The following is a 21,319-nucleotide window of genomic DNA, read 5'->3' as shown; positions in this document are numbered from 1 at the left end:
TAGGAGGAGTACGAATCGGCACAATTGATTTCATCCCATGCAGGTTGGGACATGCTCTCCTCTGCAAAACACTGGTTTGCTTCATGCCAGGTTCCCCCCCCCCTTCTTGTTCATAGGCACAGCCATGGATGCCCTCAACAGCATGCAGAATTTCCTTCGGAGTCGCCCGAATACATTCAAATCTCTGGAGAATGCCATCGAATGGAGGTAAAGGGGAAACTTTGGGCATCTTGCGCAGCTCACTGCAAAGGGAGCCCATTTGCAGTTTCCTAGCACAAGGGACGCGGGTGGCGTTGTGGATTAAACCACAGAGCCTAGGGCTTGGCGATCAGAAGGTCGGCAGTTCGAATCCCCGCGACGGGGTGAGCTCCCGTTGCTCGGTCCCTGCTCCTGCCAACCTAGCAGTTCAGAAGCACCTCAAAGTGCAAGTAGATAAATAGGTACCACTCCGGCGTGAAAGGTAAACAGCGTTTCCGTGCGCTGCTCTGGTTCGCCAGAAGCGGCTTAGTCATGCTGGCCACACGACCCGGAAGCTGTATGCCGGCTCCCTTGGCCGCGAGATGAGCGCCGCAACCCCAGAGTCATCCGCGACTGGACCTAACGGTCAGGGGTCCCTTTACCTTTACCTACTAGGAAAGCAATCCTCTCTCTCGCTCTCTATTTTTTAAAAAATTAAATTTCCTATTTTACAATTTCAAGTAATCATTTTACAAACTTTAAAATACCCAGTGACTTCCCTTCTTCTCTTTCCATGGTTCATTTTACATGTCATCCCTCCCCGCATATTTTACTATAACCATTCAAATCAGTTTTCCACTTTTACATCCATGAAAAACGATTTACTCTGTTGCCAGCGTTTTCAACTGCATACAATTATTTTCCAGATATTCAATAAATGTTTTCCAGTCTTCTTTAAATGTATATTTTGCTCTCTTATTCTACATGTTACCATATTTTTCGCTCCATAAGACGCACTTTTTTTCCTCCTAAAAAGTAAGGGGAAATATCTGTGTGTCTTATGGAGCGAATGGTGGTCCCTGGAGCCGAATTGCTTTTTTTTTTTTTTACAAAGAGAAAAGGGGGTATTGAAAGGAACCTGCTCAGCAGCTGATAAGCATAAGATCGGGAGAGAGATAAGAGTCCCGGCTCCCTTTAGCCCCGCCCCCTTGCCCAGGCCTCCATTGTTGAATGTGCTGCAGAGGGAGGTTGGTTGTTTCCCCAGCGACATGTGACTGGCTGATTAGATTATCTGTCTGGAAACTGTAGAAACGGCTCCCTTTCCTTAAGACTTTTCAGAAATGTGAGTTGAACCCCATAAAAACGGAGCCTTTCCTCTTTGCTTTTCCCCCTTTGCAAAAGGAGCTTTGCTTTTCCCCCTTTGCAAAAAAGCTGCAAAACTTTTAGCTGATCCTCAAAAAAACAGGGCTTTTCCCTTTCAAAAAAAAAGCTGCACAAATTTGAGCTGATCCTCAAAAAAGCAGGGCTTTTAGAGGAGGAAAACCAGAAAAGTACTTTTTTTTTTCTTGTTTCCTCCTCTAAAAACGAGGTGCACCCTATGGTCCTGTGCGCCCTATGGAGTGAAAAATACGGTAAGTTGTGCATATTCTGTCAATTTAAGTTGCCAATCCTCTTGAGTTGGGACCTCGCTCACTTTCCATTTTTGGGCTAACAAAACACGGGCCGCAGTTGTTGTACACATAAATACACATGGGACACATGGGAATTTCAGTCTGGGTTATCCCCAGCAAAAAGGACTTTGTTTTTTTGGAGAAAGTAATTTTAAACATTTTTTTTCAGTTCATTATAAATAATTTCCCAATACCCTTTTACCATTTTACATGTCCACCACATGTGGAAGAACGTTCCCTCCACTTCTTTACACTTCCAACACTCTTCTGATTCTGTTTTATAAATCTTAGCCAACCTACTTGGAGTTAAGTACCATCTATGAATCATTTTCAAATAGTTCTCTTTCAATGAGTAGCATGATGTAAATTTCTGGTCGCTTTCCCTGAGTTTCTCCCAGAAGTTAAGATCTATATTGTGACCTATATCTATTGTCCATTATGTCACTGAAGTTTTAACAAGCACATCTTTCGTTTCCCATCCCCATAAAAAATTATACATTTTAGAGAAAAGTTTATTCTTATTTTGCAGGAGTTCTTTTTCAGATTGTGAACTTTGGTCCAAAATTCCATTCTTTCTATCTAATTTAATCATATTGTGTAACTGGTGATACTGCAAACAATCCGTAACTTGGCTCCTTAGTTGGTTTCATTTTGGGTCCTGTCCCCCCCGTAAAATGTAGCCGTTCCCTGTAGGGAAAGCAATTCTCTGCTTGCTGAGCTCTGCAAAGCATCTAATGGCTGTTTCCTTTTCTCTTTCTCTAGCGTAAAGAGCGGGCAGATACGGAATCTTGAATCTGCCAGGGTTTCTATGGTTGGCCAAGTCAAACAGTAAGTCGCGCCTTCTTCAATTGCCTTTTATCGTCTCTTTCTGCCCCGTTTTCGTACATGGCTGTGTATATGACTGTATTCCGCTCTGGTCAGACCTCACCTGGAATACTGTGTCCAGTTCTGGGCACCACAGTTCAAGAAGGATACTGACAAGCTGGAAGGTGTCCAGAGGAGGGCAACCAAAATGGTCCAAGGCCTGGAAACAATGCCTTATGAGGAACGGCTTAGGGAGCTGGGTATGTTTAGCCTGGAGAAGAGAAGGTTAAGGGGTGATATGATAGCCATGTTCAAATATATAAAAGGATGTCATATAGACATTCACTTCCGGGTTTGCGGCGTCCAGGAGCTGATTTGTTTGGGAGCCAAGGCGTTTGAAATCCAAGGTATGACTGTATTTGTTAGAACCCTCCCTTGTACCTTATCTGCAGTTGCTTTTTACTCTGGCATTCTGCTGTTAGGTTCCCCACTCAACTAGCTTTTACCAGTTTTGTGGTCAGACTGCAATCTTGCATCCGTGACGCCTGCCTCGCAGACAATGACTTTTACAGAAATCCCACATCCTCGCCCGGGGAAGGAAGCAGTGCATTCTGCCCCTGGAATTCTGGAAACCAAAACTAAAAATTCTGGGAGCTACATTGGGTACGATAGCTTCAGTTTCCTATGTAACGCGCTGGTATTTCTCCCCCTCCCGTTAAGGCCGAGGTGGAGCGTTTTGAATCGACTTGGGGGGGTCTTTTTGTCCAGATCTCCATCACTCCTTCTTGTTCCTTTGAACCAGGTGCGAGGCTGCCGCCAGCCCCGGGCGTCCCAAAACCATCGTGGAGGGGATCATAGAGGAGGAGGAAGAGGAGGAGGAGGAAGAGGAAAACGGAGAATCTGTGAACAAAAGGAAGAAGGATGATGACACAGAGGTGAGGAAGGTATCGTGTCAGGATTGGGAGAATAACCGCAGGCCTCTGGCTGTTGTTGGGGTGGGCAGGCAGGGGTGATGGGGTTGGAGTACTGCAGCGTCTAGAGAATCACAGATATTCCGCATCCCTGACCCATAGGCTGCCTCTTCTCTCTTTCCCCACAACCTCTGAATTCTTCTTCAGCAGCCTAATAATGATGATGATGGTGTATTTACCATATTTTTCGCTCCATAAGACACACTTTTTTCCTCCTAGCAAGTAAGGGGAAATATCCGTGCATCTTATGGAGCGAATGGTGGTCCCTGGAGCCGAATTGCCCAGGGGCCAAAAGCAGATAGTGCTTTTTATTTTACAAAGAGAAAAAGGGGTGTTGAAAGGACCCCGCTCAGCAGCTGATCAGCAAGAGATCGGGAGAGAGATAAGAGTCACGGCTCCCTTTCAGCCCCGCACTCCATTGTTGAATGTGCAGCAGAGGGAGGTTGTTTGTTTCCCCAGCGACATGGGACTGGCTGATTAGATTATCTGTCTGGAAACTGTAGAAATGGCTCCCTTTCCTTCAGAAGCTGCAGAAATGTGAGTTGAACCCCATAAAAATGGGGTTTTTCCTCTTTGCTTTTCCCCCTTTGCAAAAGGAGCTTTGCTTTTCTCCTTTTGCAAAAAAGCTGCAAAACTTTGAGCTGATCCTCAAAAAAACCCAGGGCTTTTAGAGGAGGAAAACCAGGGGAAAAAATTTTTTCCTTGTTTTCTGCTCTAAAAACGAGGTGCACCCTATGGTCCGGTGCGCCCTATGGAGGGAAAAATTCGGTATATCCCGCCCATCTGGGTGGGTTTCCCCAGCCACTCTGGGCAGCTCCCAACAGAATATTAAAAACACGGTAAAACATCAAACAATAAAAATAGGGCTGCCCTCAGATGTTTAGTTGTTAGATAGTTGTCAGATACTTGTTTATTTCCTTGACATCTGATGGGAGGGCGTTCCACATGGCACCACCACCAAGAAGGCCCTCTGCCTCGTTCCCTGCAACCTCACTTCTCGCAGGGAGGGAACCGCCAGAAGGCCCTCGGAGCTGGACCTCAGTGTCTGGGCTGAACGATGGGGATGGAGACGCTCCTTCAGGTCTACTGGGCCGAGGCCGTTTAGGGCTTTATAGGTCAGCACCAACACTTGTGAATTGTGCTCGGAATAATATTGATGGCAGCTTCCCCTCCTCCTATGCTTCCATGGATTCCAAGCTGGGATACATCAGGGCTGGGGGAAACATTGCGGCCTTCAAGGGTTCCATCTCCCATCAGCGCTGGCCAGCCTGGCCCCAATGGTCGGGGATGATGGGAGTTGTAGTCCTCCGGGATGTGGAGGACTGCAACCCAACACTCGCATATTGCGTTTCTGGCATTTTAAAGCGGACATCTTCTGTCTCCCTTACCCCAAACCCCACCCCGAATAAAAGACCAAGAAGGATGTGGCCTACACATGGCGGATCGAGCTGGCGAAAACGGAGACGTACTGGGATGGCTGGTTCCGGGGCCTCTCGAACCTCTTCCTCAACTGCTCTGTTCCCAAGCTGCTGCTTTTGGCCGGTAGGTGTATTTCTCGCTTCGCTGTCTTCTGCAAGCCCCACAAAGACACTGCAGCCCCCCAATTCCTTGTGGAAAGTCTCCTTGGCACTGCTCACAGGTCAGATTGTCCTGGCTTTGTCTGCCCTGTGAGGGAGGGAGGGTTTTTTTTACAGGTAGCATTCTGCAGCCAGGTACTGATCACCTTTTGGGTAGGGAGGAGTGGCTGCTCAGGCCCGCCCTCGGAGGGTCGCATCTACAGGTGAAATTCGAAAAATTAGAATATTGTGGAAAGGTTCGTTTCTTTCAGTAATTCAACTTAAAAGTTACAGGTAGGTAGCCGTGTTGGTCTGCCATAGTCAAAACAAAATAAAAAATTCCTTCCAGTACCACCTTAGAGACCAACTAAGTTTGTTCTTGGTATGAGCTTTCGTGTGCATGCACACTTCTTCAGATACACTAAAACAGAAGTCACCAGACCCTTATATATAGTGAGAGAGTGGGGAGGGGTATTACTCAGAAGGGTGGTGGGAATGGGTGTGGAAAACCTGTTAACGACATCAAATAGTCTTAAAGGAAAAAGCAGTCGTCAACAGGTTTTCCACACCCATCAGCCAATCACCCATTCCCTTGATCTCAATAGGCAGGGAGTTCCAAAGTTCAGGCTCTGACACACTGTAAATGGCGAAGTTCTTACAAAAGCGGAACCTGTGGTTGTGCCAATTCTGCCAGTAGATTTTATTTATCATATTCCTATGCTGTTTTTTGTTCAAACGAATCCCAAAGCGGCTCACACACAATAAATAAATAAACATAGTGTGATGGAACGCGACAGATCATTGCAAATGCAGTGTAAATAACGTAGAATAATTAAGAAATCGCCCTTGTGAAAACGTTGCTGTCTATAAAACACTGTTAACGAAGCAACAACTAAAACTAAAAAGGTAAACGGCCTTGGACTACCACTCCCATCAGCCACCACAGCTGTCGTAAGGGGGGGGGTTGTACAAAAACATTTCACATATTCTAATTTGACTTTCGGCGTCTTTTTTTTTTTAAGTTGATGGGCAGACAGAACATCCCTGAACCCTGTCAGTTGTCCCCCGTCCTTAATAAAGCAGCAATTCCAGCAAGTTCTGGATTATGCTTCGCCCCTTCTCTTCTCCTTCACCCCTCTTTGCAAGATTTCCAGCAGGGCAAAATAACTTGAAATGTTTTGTTTTTTTTTAAATTCTCGTCCTTCTCTCTCTTTCCCCGTGCCCTGGAATCGTTTTTTAGGTGTCGACAGACTGGATAAAGATCTAACCATCGGCCAGATGCAAGGTAAATATGCTGGCGTCCCGGGCTACGATTGGTTTCCAAGAGGATCACAGGGATTGGCTTTTGAGGGATCTAGCAGGAGGCAGGGACGGCGGTAGCCGGTTCTGGATAATGTCATTCTAACAATGACCTCCGATAGATCGGCCCTTTCCTTGGCAATTAAGAGTTCTTAAAGCTGGGAGATGGGGCTAGCTAGGATGTGTCTGCACGCATGGCGTCGTTCCAAAGTGCTGCTGTTGTTTTTTTAATTGAGATTTAAAGGATTGGAACAAGTTCCTAGTCCTTAAGCCTGCCCAGATACGTTTGAAAGTGCATTTAATCCCAGAAGCCGGGGAGGAAACTGCACTGAAATTTCCTTCGGTTGTGGGTGGGCTTTGACACTCCGTCTGGGTGGTTGCCCCCACCCAAAATGCAAATCCCCATGACTTGCATGTAGACAGTTGCAGCATTTGGGTTTGCAGGGGGTTTTTTTTGGGGGGGGGACATTTTATTGATTTTCCAAATTAACAAAACAGCAAAAAACGGGGGGGGGGGATCATAACCGAATTAAACCATAATTTTGGGTTGACTTCCCTCCACTCCCCCTCTTGGTTCCATTATAATATATTTGTTCATAAAAGGTAACGGTAAAGGGACCCCTGACCATTAGGTCCAGTCGCGGACGACTCTGGGGTTGCGGCGCTCATCTCGCTTTACTGGCCGAAGGAACCGGCGTACAGCTTCTGGGTCATGTGGCCAGCATGACTATGCCGCTTCTGGCGAACCAGAGCAGCACACAGAAACGCGGTTTACCTTCCCGCCGGAGCAGTCCCTATTTATCTACTTGCACTTTGATGTGCTTTCAAACTGCTAGGTTGGCAGGAGCAGGGACCGAAGAATGGGAGCTCACCCCGTCGGGGGGGATTCAAACCACCCACCTTCTGATCGGCAAGCCCTAGGCTCTGTGGTTTAACCCACAGCACCACCCGCGTCCCATACTTGTTCATGTTGTTTATCTTGTATAATGAGATAAGAATCCAATGTCTCTATTCAGACCAGGTCTCTCCCAAGGTTTTAAGTTAGGTGTTGTTGTTGTTCAGTCGTTCTGTCGTGTCCAACTCTTCGTGACCCCATGGACCAGAGCACGCCAGGCACCCCTATCCTCCACTGCCTCCCGCACTTTGGCCAAACTCATGCCAGTCGCTTCGAGAACACTGTCCGACCATCTCATACACGTCCATAAAATCTTATATACTTAACAATCCATTTTTTAAAACTTCTTCCTGTTATTACAAGTGACTTAAAAGTTATACTAATGTAAAAAAATCTATACACAAAGCTTAAAAAATATGCATTAAACAGTTGCCCTTTTTCATAATCGTTTGCCCTGCACAGTTCAGTAATCTATTTTGCCAGTCTTCTTTTTCGGGTTTGCGGAATTCCATCCGCCTCGTGTGCAGAGTGAGACAAGCTCCTGAGGCCTCTCACGCACAGATTCCTCAGCTAAGCTGCAGGTGGTCCCCAGGTGTGCCGGAGGATGCTATCCCATTGCTAGCGGGGTCCACTGCTGGTTCCGTCAGCTTTTATATGTGGAATGCGGAGTGGCGTCTTGTAATTTGCCTCGGGGGGGGGGGGCATGTCTTGGGCTGGCGCCAGCTGCTCCCTGCCTATGAACCGTGGAGTCAGATGTATTTAAAAGATCGTTGCAAGATTAAAGATGAGATGTAAGCTGAAAGGTATGTTAGGCTGTAGATTTAGAAGATAGATTTAAGGTTTATAACTGTTTGAATAAACGATAAGGATATTAGATAAGAAGAGGTGTTAAGGTTAATTAGCAAAAAGATGATTTTAATAATGTTAAGAAATTACTAAAGATGATACAGTGGTGCCCCGCTAGACGAAAATAATTCGTTCTACGAATTTTTTCATCTAGCGGTTTTTTCGTCTAGCGAAGCGGCAATGCAAACCGTGGTTTTCGCTAGACGAAAAAAAACGCGAAAAATTTTCGTCTTGTGAGGCAGCCCCATAGACGAATTCGTCTTGCGGGGCAGCCTTCCGCTAGACGAATGCCTTCGTCTAGCGAGTTTTTCGTCTAGCGAGGCATTCGTCTAGCGGGGCACCACTGTACTTGAGGAACGCAGGAAGAGAGGACGTGAGGAAGTCAACCTACAATGATAAGAAAATAAGATGGTTGTATTAAGATTTAAGTGTTTATTTTGTATTATGGTTTGTTTATGTTTTTGTTGATCTATATTTGGTTAAAACTAATAAAAATATAATTAAAAAAACAACAAACAAACAAACCATGGAGTCAAAAGCAGAAGGCCGGGAGCAAAGGATTCTGGGAGTCCCGCCTCACCCTCTCTTTCCCCTTGCAGGGAAATTCCAGATGCAAGTCCTTCCGCAGTGCGGCCACGCAGTCCACGAAGACGCTCCGGACAAGGTGAGTGACTTTTGGGAGCAGCTGTGGCTTCGAGGGCAGAATTAAAGCTTGCCCCGTTTGGTTTGGTTTGGTTTTGTTGTTGTTTTTTTGTAAAATGCATTTATTAATTATTTATACCCTGCTTGAATTGGGTATATGAATAACCCCAGCAACCTCAAAGCGGTTAACGGGGGTGGGGGGGGATAATACCATAAAATGATCTCTGGGAAAAATCAGCAACGGTAATTTAAGACATTCGGAAAAAGTTAACGGATCACGAAACCCAGCCAGATGGGCGGGGTATAAATAATAAATTATTATTATAAAATTATTATTACGACTCGCGTCAACCTTCCAAGCAGCCGCCGGATAGGCACGTTTTCAGCAGGCGCCGAAAACAGTACAGCCGTACCTTGGTTTTCAAACGCCTTGGGAGTCGGAACGTTTTGGCTCCCAAACAATCGAAAACCGGAAGTGTTTCTGGTTTTCGAACGTTCTTTGGAACCCAAATGTCCGACGCGACATCCGCAGCTTCTGATTGGCTGCAGGAGCTTCCCGCAGCCAATCGGAAGCCGTGCCTTGGTTCCTGAACGTTTTGGAAGTCGAATGGACTTCCGGAATGGATTCCGTTCGACTTCCAAGTTACGTCTGTACAGTGAAAGCTCCTGCCTCATATCAAAAGGCAGGGAGTTCCGATGTGTAAGAGCAGCCGCACCAAAAGTCCCAAGTTCTTAGAAATACAGAGCAGGTATTATGGTACACCTGTAGCAGTGTGATTGCAGCAGTCAGGTGGGCACATGTGGGACAAGGCGATCTTGCAGGTAGAGTGAGAGCCAGTGTGGTGTAGTGGTTAAGAGCGGTGGACTTGTAATCTGGTGAATCGGATTCGCTTCCCCGCTCCTCCACATGCAGCTGCTGGGTGACCTTGGACCAGTCACACTTCTCTGAAGTCTCTCAGCCTCACTCACCTCACAGAGTGTTTGTTGTGGGGGAAGTAGGGAAAGGAGAATGTTAGCCGCTTTGAGACTCCTTCGGGTAGTGAAAAGCGCGATTGCAGCAGTCAGGTGGGCGCATGTGGGACAAGGCGATCTTGCAGGTAGACTGAGAGCCAGTGTGGTGTAGTGGTTAAGAGCGGTAGACTTGTAATCTGGTGAACCGGGTTCGCATTCTTCTCTTCTTCCAAAGTTAAGTGTTTTGAATGCAGGCCACATCCATCCGACTGAGCGGTTGCTTCTGTTGAGCATGTGCTGCCGCTTTCACCAAGCGGAAGGGTTAAGAGGAGAGGTGCAGAATATTGGCTTGTTTGTTTTAGATTTATAAACCAACCATACAAGATGAAAACACAAATATATAGCAAAAACAAAAACTGCAAAACAATAGCATCCTCCCTTCCGCAAACACATTTAAGGGACTGTAGAATATGAATCAGTTAATCAATAAATTTATTTATACAGTGCCCCTGATAGTCTGCAGGGGGTTTTCAGGGCTCCCTTTGCATGCAAGCCTTTCCGTTCTCGTAGGGGAGAGGCTCCCTCTTTTAACATCTCCGGCCGCTCTCTTCCAGGTTGCCGAAGCCGTCGCGACGTTCCTGATCCGTCACAGGTTTACAGAGCCCATCGGTGGATTCCAATGGTGAGGCTCGTCGGGCAAAAGCGGCCCCAAACCGCCCTCCTCCCTTGCACAAAAGTCGCCCGCGTGGCACCGTTCCTCCCCTCCCAAGATGTCAGTGGACTACAACTCCCATCAGCCCCTGCCGTTGTGGCCAGTAGCCACGGGTGATGGGAGATGTAGTCTGACGGGCATCTGGAAGAGGCACCCCGTTGGCTGGCGCTGCCGTGGCGGATCGGGCCTTATCAACCCCGCTGGGATGGAGAGGCGAGGCCAGCAGGGTGCTTAAGATCTGGCAGAGGCGCAGAACACCCCCCCTCTCTCCCAGCAGCCCAGCCCAAACATGCTCCCCATCTCCTTCGTTGGAGGTTTTCAAACAGGTTGGATGGCTATCTGCCAGAGATCCTTTAGCTGTGATTGCTGCATTGCAGAGGGGGTTGGAGTAGAGGACCCTTGGGGGTCCCCTTCTGTGATTCTTCCCAAGCCTCCCTTGCCACTCCTACGTGGGTTCTTAGCAGGGTGGATTTTATTTAAATCACGATTTAAATCACTAGTCAGTAAGACTTTGATTTTTTTGTAAATCATTTTTTTACCGAAAGTCTCATACTTACTGGTATAATCTTAATCTTTACAACCAGGGAAGGTTTCGTTTTTGGAATACCTCTAGTTACGATAGCTATGGGTTGCGTTCGTCACGGGATACGAACGCGCTATAATGTAACTTAAACAGAAAACTATTTGCACAAAGATTTTTCCTCCAAAAGCATTTTATTTTAAAAACCCGATTTAAATAAAAATAATAATCCTTTTTTATATTATTTTTTAAAACCATTGATTTTTATCCACCCTGGTTCTTGGGCTTCATGGGAGAGCCAGTGTGGTGTAGTGGTTAAGAGCGGTAGACTTGTAATCTGGTGAACCGGGTTCGCATCTCCGCTCCTCCACACGCAGCTGCTGGGTGACCTTGGGCTAGTCACACTTCTCTGAAGTCTCTCAGCCCCACTCACCTCACAGAGTGTTTGTTGTGGGGGAGGAAGGGAAAGGAGAATGTGAGCCGCTTTGAGACTGTAGTGATAAAGCGGGATATCAAATCCAAGCTCTTCTTCATCTTCTTCTTCTTCGTCTGCCCTGAGCGTGGACCCCACGCCACAGTTTGCCAACTAGCCTTCGGAACTGACAAGCAAAGGAAATACCAGCTAGCAAGTCCTCTGGGTGCTCACCTTTGCCCTCTTTATTTAATTTTATTTCCTAAAAATTGTACACCTGTTGCCCGTGGGCGATTGAGTGAAATCAGGGCTGGCCCATCTCATTCTTACAAATGCAGAGCAAGTATTACGTGGGGCCTGTGACCTGTTGCTTGAGCGCTCGAGGGCTGGCTTGCTCGGGCAATGCTGCGCTGTAATTCTGCTCTGAGTTGACCTCTCTTTCTCTCTCCCTCGACAGTGTTTTTCCTGCTTGTTAATGCCCCGACGGTCTTCCCGGCACTGACTCCCCTTGTAAATAAACCTGCACCAGAGGGCTGTGGTGTCTTCTGTCTCCTCCTCGGCCGTCCCTTTCAGTTGCCAACTCGGACCAGCCGGCGCAAGAGCCCAGTCCATGGGCCAGACCTTCTGCTGCCGTACCCACAACCTGGTCCATCCCCGGATCGGGGAGGGGGGCCTTCCCGTCGCCCTCTCTGCGAAATCACAGGTGGATGTGAAGGATTCTCTGCGCAGCCCCTCCTGGTCGCCTGGAAGTTTTAGGAAATCCTTGGCCCGGAAGGACCCCATCAAAGCCCCCCCCTTCCCCTCTCCCCTCTGGTTTTTCTTAAGCATGCAGGATTCCACCATCTCAGAGGCAGGCTCTCCTCTTCGCTCCTCCAGAGCAGGGCTTTCGTTCTCGGGTTGCTTGGGCCAACCTTCCTCCCACCCTCTTCCTCCAGGCGAGTTCTCAGTAGCGCAGGCTGCCGCGATACGTAGAAATCTGAAACGCATCGCTCCATCCGCGGCTTGTGGGCCTGTCGCCTCCTTTACTGACCTGCATTTGCATTCCCCAGCAAACAGAGGCTCGGTTTCGGTTTGGTTGGCGCACCTGCGTCCACCAAGGGGGCCGCAGATGTGAAGATCCCAGAAGGGGGCTGAAAAGCGGGGGGGGGGGGGAAGGTTCTGAGGTTTCCCCAAGCCTGTTGTTCCCAGATGTTCTCCAGATGTTCCCTGCTGGCCAGCGGCATTGAAATAGCTGCCAGAATTCTGTGCTTCAGATTCACACGGCGCTGTGCAGTCGCTCCAACCATCAGCAAGCAAGAAGAGGGCATGTGAGAGGGGGGGAGAGGGGGTGTTGTTTTAGGATTACAGAAATGGGAGCAAGGTCATTCCTTTGCTTCAGGGCTGCAAACGACGGTTTGGGCATCCTTCAGCTAAATTTCAAGGAAGCAACCCCTAGATTTAAAGCACCGTTATGGTCCTTGTCAGTTCCAGGGCTCTGGTGGGGAAAACGTCCTAGAGCCCAGACTTGTGTGTATTTGAGGAGGTGTTTCTCGTGTGTTTGCACTCCCAAGCCCCGATTGAGAACAGGAGAGTTGCCCCCTCCCCCAGCAAAATTTTCAAAACTAGGGGAGAGAGAGAGGAGCATATTGGGGTTTGGGGCAGGGATAGAGGCTGTGTCAGGAGCCTTGATAGTTTTCACTGGGTGCTGCAGTCAAATCCTTCTCTTGCAAAAAACAAAAACACAGGTGAAGAGAAGCCATGTGAAATAATACACAGCAAGCAAGGAGGAAATACCCCCAGCCATCCCCTGGGAAGTTCTCTTGCAAACTCCTTGCGCAGCTCCTGTTCAATTCAGAGGGGTGTTGGCCAGAGACCTTCCTGTTGGATTAGGCCCTGTCAGGCCCAGAAAACCCGAACCCTTTGCCAGATGGGTGGGGTTGGTTTTGTGCCCATGTCCCAAGCTGAGGAAGGGGGGTCTGACTTCTTCCTCACGCAGGAAAGATGAGCGAGAGACACCGTGCACATTAATGCCCTGACCGTTTTCCGGTTGGAAAAGTTTTGGGGATTTAATGCGTGTTCACAGCCCTGCCAAAAAAATTAGCCCTGTGTTGGAGCAGCCTGCCCTTGCGGCCAGCCCTTTTATGCCCTTCCCAGTGTCTCTCTTGCCTTCTCTGTCACAATGGCCCTCGCATCTAAGATGGGAGTCCCCCATAGCTCTCCCCTGCCTACCTTCTGCTCAGTGGGCTGGAGGGGAGAAAAAACCCAAACTCGTACGGTTGCCGCCCAATCTCCGGAAATTGCACTCAGACCCCAAACACCAGCTGGAGTGTGGAGCCAGGAGAGGAGGACCCCTCCCACTTCAGTTTCCACCAACACTTCCTGGTAGCCTTTGTGTGCCCCCCCCCCGGCTCAGGTCTCGCAGTGGCACCCAAGGATGCTCTCCTCTTACTGGGGAGCTGCCCAAAATTAAGGGGCCGCCTCTGGAAGTCGGACGGGCGAACCTGACCCTGCTGCGGCCCTTGTTTTGGCAGGGAGAGCTCATATTTTTGTTCTGGGGGTGTTCCCTTCCTTCCCTTGGATAATCCCCGCTCACTCAGATGTTTAGGATGATGGTGCTTCCATTGGGTTGTGTGGGGGGGTGTCTCCTTCCTTTCCCCTGTTCTCCTAGCTTTTGAATGAGCTACCCCGGTGGCCCTTGGAAAAATTAGATGCCAATTTTTGCTGGTTCCATTTGGTGGTTTTCTTTGAACCGGAGTCCAGTTTGAGAAACGATCACTTCCTCTCCCACAGCGTATGCATATATCTATATCACGAAACGCAACGGAGAGTCGCCGGGTGACAATTCCCCTTCGGTTAGGTACTCTGTCTGTGGGTCGCTCACTACATTCGGGGACTGGGAAGCATCCCTAGATTCTCCCGCATACCCACACCCCCAAAAACTCCCCCACCCCACCTCTGCCCACCCCAAACTCAGAACCTTCAGCATAATTTTCTTCTTTTCTGTGGAGGGAGGGAAACCTTATCTGGTTCAACAAAGACTAGAGTCCTCGTTTAGCCTTGCCCCCTTTAAATAACACATATTGTACTGTTGGCATTTTTTTTGTGGGGGCGGGGAGATATTTTTTTTGTCAACTCCCTGCTGATGATGATGACGACCACCCTTGTTTTATGAAAATAAATATTTCGCTACCTGCCGTGGTGCGGCTTTGTGTGTTTAATGGTTCTTTGTATATAGTGTACCTATTTATCTAGTTGCACTGGTGTGCTTCGGAACTGCTAGTTTGGCCGGAGCTGGGACATAGCAATGGGAGCTCACCCTGTCACGGGGATTCAAACTGCTGACCTTCTGATCGGCAAGCCCAAGAGGCCCAGTGGTTTAGACCACAGTGGCATAAGAACACATTGAGATAGAGTTCTCTCTGCCCAGACAAGCAGAGAGGCAGGATTGCATTTCAAGGTCAAATATCAGGGAGGCAGGAACACAGGACAGATGCATTGCATAGCAAACCCCACCATTTTCATTCTACGCCGTATAAAGAAGGCCTTTATTTGGTCTGTCCTGAAGCTTCCAACATTCAGCTTCATTGGTGGGCCATATTTTTGTCTTCTCGCTAAGCACTGGGTAAAACTTTCTGACAGCAAGAGCCGTTTTGACAGCGGAAAACAGGCTCCCTTGGAAGGTGGCGGATTTCACCCTTGGAGGAGATCTATAGAACAGTTTGGGTAAGTCACCTGTGATTTTATTCAGCTGTAATACCTTGAATTGAGGGAGGGGGCTGGGCTAGATGTCCTTTGGGGGGCCCTTCCAACGCTACTATGCTATGAGTCTATCATTCTTCGTGCGCTACATGCAAGGGGCCACTGGGTGGCAGCAGCACCCAATATCTTAGACTTAGAATTACTGAATAATTAGAATTACTGAAACTTCTCTGCCTGCAGCAGCAGCAGGTTTGGACCAGAGTCGCTCGTGCATATTTGCTAAATGAGGTTTTTTATCATCCTGACGCCTCCTGATAATTTATAGATTTCCCAAAGCTTTTGCTGCTGTCTTGCTGGGGTCTGCCTTTAACTCCCATAGATTTTTTTATTACAGTGCATTTTTATTTTCATGTTTGTAGAAAAACCTTCCAGTCCTGATCAAGTTTGCAGATGACACCAAATTAGGAGGGGTGGCTAATACCCCAGAGGACAGGATCACACTTCAAAATGACCTTAAGAGATTAGAGAACTGGGCCAGAGCAAACAAGATGAATTTTAACAGGGAGAAATGTAAAGTACTACACTTGGGCAAAAAAAATGAAAGGCACAAATACAGGATGGGTGACACCTGGCTTGAGAGCAGTACATGTGAAAAGGATCTAGGAGTCTTGGTAGACCATAAACTTGACATGAGTCAACAGTGTGATGCAGCAGCTAAAAAGGCCAATACAATTCTGGGCTGCATCAATAGGAGTATAGCATCTAGATCAAGGGAAGTAATAGTACCACTGTATTCCGCTCTGGTCAGACCTCACCTGGAACACTGTGTCCAGTTCTGGGCACCACAGTTCAAGAAGGATACTGACAAGCTGGAACATGTCCAGAGGAGGGCAACCAAAATGGTCAAAGGCCTGGAAACAATGCCTTATGAGGAATGGCTTAGGGAGCTGGGTATGTTTAGCCTGGAGAAGAGAAGGTTAAGGGGGGATATGATAGCCATGTTCAAATATATAAAAGGATGTCATATAGAGGAGGGAGAAAGGTTGTTTTCTGCTGCTGCAGAGAAGCGGACACGGGGCAATGGATTCAAACTACAAGAAAGAAGATTCCACCTAAACATTTGGAAGAACTTCCTGACAGTGAGAGCTGTTGGACAGTGGAATTTGCTGCCAAGGAGTGTGGTGGAGTCTCCTTCTTTGGAGGTCTTTAAGCGGAGGCTTGACAGCCATCTGTCAGGAATGCTTTGATGGTGTTTCCTGCTTGGCAGGGGGTTGGACTGGATGGCCCTTGTGCTCTCTTCCAACTCTAGGATTCTATGATTCTTCGATTCTTAGGAAGGAGGCTGTGTATAGCAAACAAGAAGTTCAATTAATTAGAATCCTGCATTAGCTTCTTTTATTTTTACATGAAATATGCTCTTATGAAGATATGTACTCTCAGTTTTGCACTGCGGAGATTTTAATGCAAGATGCTTCGCATTTCTAGTGCATAATGCTGCTTCGGATTCGTTATTGCTCCCCAAAACAACCCTGTAAGGTGGGTCGGTGTTGCTTTATCCCCATACTGAGAATTCCCTGAGAATTTGCTTTGAGTTTGATTATTTGGGGAAGGAAAGAGTAAATAATTAACAACTCTGGGAATCTGGGCGCAGAATAGGGATCCGTGTGTCTCTGCGATGTGCTGCCCTTGGCAGAGAGTCTTCTCGCACCTCCTTGCAAAAACTGCCTAAGTGTGCGGAGAAATGCCAAATCTGGGGAGTCCGGGACGTGCAGGAGACACCCGGGTCTGCATCAAGCAGGGCGTTTCTCTGTTTTCTGATCTCTCAAACGCACAACTCAGCAACCAGCTTTGCCCTCCCTAGATGGGAGGAAGCCTCTTTGGAAGCAGATGGTGAAAAGCCAATTTTATGGCAGGACTGAGAAGTTGGGAGTTTTCAGGTTGGTGGAGAATCGCCCTTTTGCTGCCTAGCAGGACGTCCACAGAGAGCTCTGCCAAACGGACATACCAACACCAATGGTGCCAGACTTTGGAACATTTCACTTACAAAGGAACCACTGCTCGGGAATGGATTCGGTACTGACTGAGACCAAAGACAGCGATCAACCCTCCCTGGAAGAGCAGGGAAATATGAACATCTCTTTGTTCTCTGGAATGTGTGCCTGGGAGCAGGGCCGGTGCGTGCATTTAGGCGAACTAGGCAATTGCCTAGGGCGCAAAAATGGAGGGGGCGCTGGCCAGGCTTGGGCGGGACGGGCTAGCAGCAGCTCTCCGCTACAGCGGAGAAACTGCTGCTTGCCTCTCCACCCCCCACCTCCCAGGCTTTGGCGGGGGAGGCGAGGGGCCTAGCACCAGTCCTGCCTGGGAGGGTTGACAGGAGGAAGAGGACAGGTGTCGAAATGCTCAGGTTATCACCTCAAACCCTCCCTTTTTGTGATGTATCAATGATGTAGTTGTGATGTAGCGTGGGGATTAAAGGTAAAGGGACCCCTGACCATTAGGTCCAGTCGTGTATGACTCTGGGGTTGCGCCGCTCATCTCGCTTTACTGGCCGAGGGAGCCAGCGTACAGCTTCCGGGGCATGTGGCCAGCATGACTAAGCCGCTTCTGGTGAACCACAGCAGCGCATGGGAACGCCGTTTACCTTCCCGCCTGGGTGGTACCTATTTATCTACTTGCACTCTGACGTGCTTTCGAACTGCTAGGTGGGCAGGAACAGGGACCGAGCAACGGGAGCTCACCCCATTGCGGGGATTCGAAACGCCGACCTTCTGATCAGCAAGCCCTAGGCTCTGTGGTTTAGACCACAGCGCCATCCGCGTCCCAGCATGGGGATTAAGAGGTAATAAAAGTTGGGGTCTCCTTTTGTTTGAGGCTTCCATCTTGCTTCATCTTGTGGCAGGTGGGAGTCCTGTCGCGACATTCTTCTTCAATATAGACCAAGCCTGCTGGCTGCTGTTTGGCTATGATATTCCTGGTTGTTGTCTTTGTTTTTGTCCACGGAAGCCCTCAGATTTTCTCCATTAACATTGCTAATAATCTTGATGGTTTTGTGTGTGTGTTTGTATGTGTGTTTTTAAATCACCATTGCAGACATACAACGTGGACACGTCCCATTTTATACTGTTTTTGGTCCAAAGTTGTTGCCCACTCTGGTGTTGTACTGGCTAAACCTTTGATACCTACAGATGTTTGTGCATTTTAAAATTTATTGCCGGAAGAAATAGCAACAACCTCAGTTATGCTGATGACACAACCCTGATGGCAGAAAGTGAGGAGGAATTAAAGAACCTTTTAATTCTCCAGGAGACTAACCTGGTTAGAACGCACTTTTGGTATTTGTAATAATAATAGTAATGCGTTCTTTTGATTGGAAGAAATATCAACAACCTCAGATATGTTGATGACACAACCTTGATGGCAGAAAGTGAGGAGGAATTAAAGAACCTTTTAATGAGGGTGAAAGAGGAGAGCGCAAAATATGGTCTGAAGCTCAACATCAAAAAAACTAAGATCATGGCCACTGGTCCCATCACCTCCTGGCAAATAGAAGGGGAAGAAATGGAGGCAGTGAGAGATTTCACTTTCTTGGGTTCCATGATCACTGCAGATGGTGACAGCAGTCACGAAATTAGAAGACGCCTGCTTCTTGGGAGAAAAGCAACGACAAACCTAGACAGCATCTTAAAAAGCAGAGACATCACCTTGCCAACAAAGGTCCATACCGTGGTATCTCAGGTTAAGTACTTAATTCGTTCCGGAGGTCCGTTTTTAACCTGAAACTGTTCTTAACCTGAAGCACCACTTTAGCTAATGGGGCCTCCTGCTGCTGCTGTGCCGCCAGAGCACAATTTGTGTTCTTATGCTGAAGCAAAGTTCTTAACCTGAAGTGTTATTTCTGGGTTAGCGGAGTTTGTAACCTGAAGCGTATGTAACCCGAGGTACCACTGTAATAATAATAATAATAATAATAATAGTAAACATTTGGAGGGCCAAATATTCCCCAGCCTTGGACTAGATGAATCTCAGTCTGCTCCAACAAAGCACTTAACTGTTTTGTTTATTTTAACTTTTAATCAACTTTTTCCCCCCCAAAAGAGACACTCGTCTTTTTAAGCTCTTAGTGGGGGAAATTCCATCGATGTCTGGGGTGCGTGGATGGCTGGACGTGTGAGACACAGGCGGAGAGGGAAAGAGAGGGGGCTTGTGTGGGATGGAGACACCTTGTATCATTCTTTTGTCTCCCAGGAGGCTCTCTCTGAAAGGAGAGGCAGAGTCGGTTTCTGCTCCAGTTAACCACAATTTCACTTTCTCAAATATTGACCCGGCTGGCATCAGGCCACCAGGAGGTGTGTGGACCCACAGCTCCTTGGGAAGAAAGCAGCTTTCTTTTCCCCTCGCGCATGCATGCATGCTGCACCGATTTGGTTGCCACTGAGAGTTTCCGCCTCTTGGTGGGCTGGGTGCCTTTAATAGCCGCAGAGCAGGCAGAAATCAGCCGGTGAAGCTGTTCCTATCAGTGCTTCCATGTGTCGGGAAAAGCTTCGCATTGTGGCTTTGGGCAGCTTCTGAGCAAGGATATGTTTTGATGGTGAACTTCAGCTTCCATTCATGAAAGAAATCAAGCGTCTAGACCTTTGGATTGCAAAAGCATAATAATAATAATAATAATAATAATAATATTGATTATTTATACCCTGCCCATCTGGCTGGGTTTCCCCAGCCACTCCGGGCAGCTCCCAATTGAATATTAAAAACACAACACAGCATTAAACATTGAAAACTTCCCTAAACAGGGCTGTCTTCAGATGTCTTTTAAAAGTAGGATAGTTGTTTATTGTCTTTGTCCATGGAGTTTTCTTGGTAGAGATACTGGAGTGGCTTGCCAGTTCCTACTCCAGGAGAACCACGTTTAGTCAAAACTCTCCACTATGACCTGTCCATCTTGGGTGGCCCTCCACGGCATAGCTCATAGCTTCCCTGAGTTATTCAAGCCCCTTCGCCATGACAAGGCAGAGATCCATGAAGGAGCACATGGAGAAGGGGACGAAAGGACGAGATGGTTGGACAGTGTTCTTGAAGCTACCAACATGAGTCTGACCAAACTGCGGGAGGCAGCAGAAGACAGGAGTGCCTGGCACGCTCTGGTCCATGGGGTCACGAAGAGTTGGACACGACTAAACAACTAAACAACAACAAAATTGTTTATTTCCTTGACATCTGATGGGAGGGTGTTCCACAGGGCGGGCGCCACCACCGAGAAGGCCCTGTACCTGATTCCCTGTAACCTCACTTCTCTCAGGGAGGGAACCGCCAGAAGGCCCTCGGAGTTGGACCTCAATGTCCGGGCAGAACGATGGGGGTGGAGACGCTTCTTCAGGTCTACTGGGCTGAGGCCATTTAGGGCTTTCAAGGTCAGCACCAACACTTTGAATTGTGCTCGGAAACGTCCTGGGAGCCCATTTAGGTCTTTCAGGACCGGTGTTATGTGGTCTCGGCGGCCACTCCCAATCACCAGTCTAGCTGCCGCATTCTGGATTAGTTGTAGTTTCTGGGTCACCTTCAAAGGTAGCCCCACGAAGAGCGCATTGCAGTAGCCCAAGCGGGAGATAACCAGAGCATGCACCACTCTGGTGAGACAGTCTGTGGGCAGGGAGGGTCTCATCCTGCATACCAGATGGAGCTGGTAGACAACAACCCTGGACACAGAATTAACCTGCGCCTCCACGGATAGCTGTGAGTAAATTAATGCATTCATAAATTAAATCTGGGTTGCAAGCCTGAGCTGTGTGCCTATATACCTGTAGACTGTCTGGTTGCTCCCATCTCTCCTCCTTCGCAGACCTTTGCATCCCCTGTCCCACACCTGACAGTCCACAGATTAAATAAAATGAGAATATAAAAATGGCTGCTGGATCTAGTCTCGCGGTGGCCAAGCAGATCATCGCGGTCATGATTTTATTTTATGCTATCTTCCCAGAGCTGAGACCTCACTCAAGGCGGCTTAGGACGCGATAAGATTTACGCCATCACAAACGTCGCAAAAGTTGTCATGAATAAATAAAAGGCATCCAAAAATACAAAAACAAATGGAACTATTTTCACATAAATCATAACAAGATCTAAGAACAGGTAGGTAGCCGTGTTGGTCTGCCATAGTCAAAACAAAATAAAATAAAAAATTCCTTCCAGTAGCACCTTAGAGACCAACTAAGTTAGTTCTTGGTATGAGCTTTCGTGTCCATGCACACTTCTTCAGATACTAAAAAGAAAGGTAAAAATAATTATAATACAGTGGTACCTTGGTTCTCAAACTTAATCCGTTCCGGAAAGTCCGTTCCAAAACCAAAGCGTTCCAAAACCAAGGTGCGCTTTCCCATAGAAAGTAATGCAAAATGCATTAATCCG

General features: G+C 47.8%; 2 protein-coding genes across 2 annotated transcripts in view; one reads left to right on the top strand and one right to left on the bottom strand.

The window, feature by feature from the left end:
* PPME1 (protein phosphatase methylesterase 1) overlaps positions 1-11,770 on the top strand; it is a 28,134-nt gene extending 16,364 nt beyond the window's left edge. Inside the window, exons 7-14 of the mRNA XM_033145941.1 lie at positions 117-207; positions 2,391-2,456; positions 3,235-3,367; positions 4,816-4,945; positions 6,200-6,244; positions 8,599-8,663; positions 10,207-10,274; positions 11,694-11,770. Of these exons, the coding sequence (XP_033001832.1) occupies positions 117-207; positions 2,391-2,456; positions 3,235-3,367; positions 4,816-4,945; positions 6,200-6,244; positions 8,599-8,663; positions 10,207-10,274; positions 11,694-11,712 (617 nt within the window). The 3' untranslated portion in view covers positions 11,713-11,770. The remainder of the gene's footprint in view (positions 1-116; positions 208-2,390; positions 2,457-3,234; positions 3,368-4,815; positions 4,946-6,199; positions 6,245-8,598; positions 8,664-10,206; positions 10,275-11,693) is intronic.
* LOC117045139 overlaps positions 1-21,319 on the bottom strand; it is a 415,311-nt gene that overhangs the window by 309,420 nt on the left and 84,572 nt on the right. The window lies entirely within an intron of this gene.

The sequence above is a fragment of the Lacerta agilis genome, chromosome 4 (assembly GCF_009819535.1).
Source record: "Lacerta agilis isolate rLacAgi1 chromosome 4, rLacAgi1.pri, whole genome shotgun sequence".
NCBI lineage: Eukaryota > Metazoa > Chordata > Lepidosauria > Squamata > Lacertidae > Lacerta > Lacerta agilis.
The sequence above is the reverse complement of the archived record's forward strand: the minus strand, read 5'-3'. Positions and strand labels throughout refer to the sequence as shown.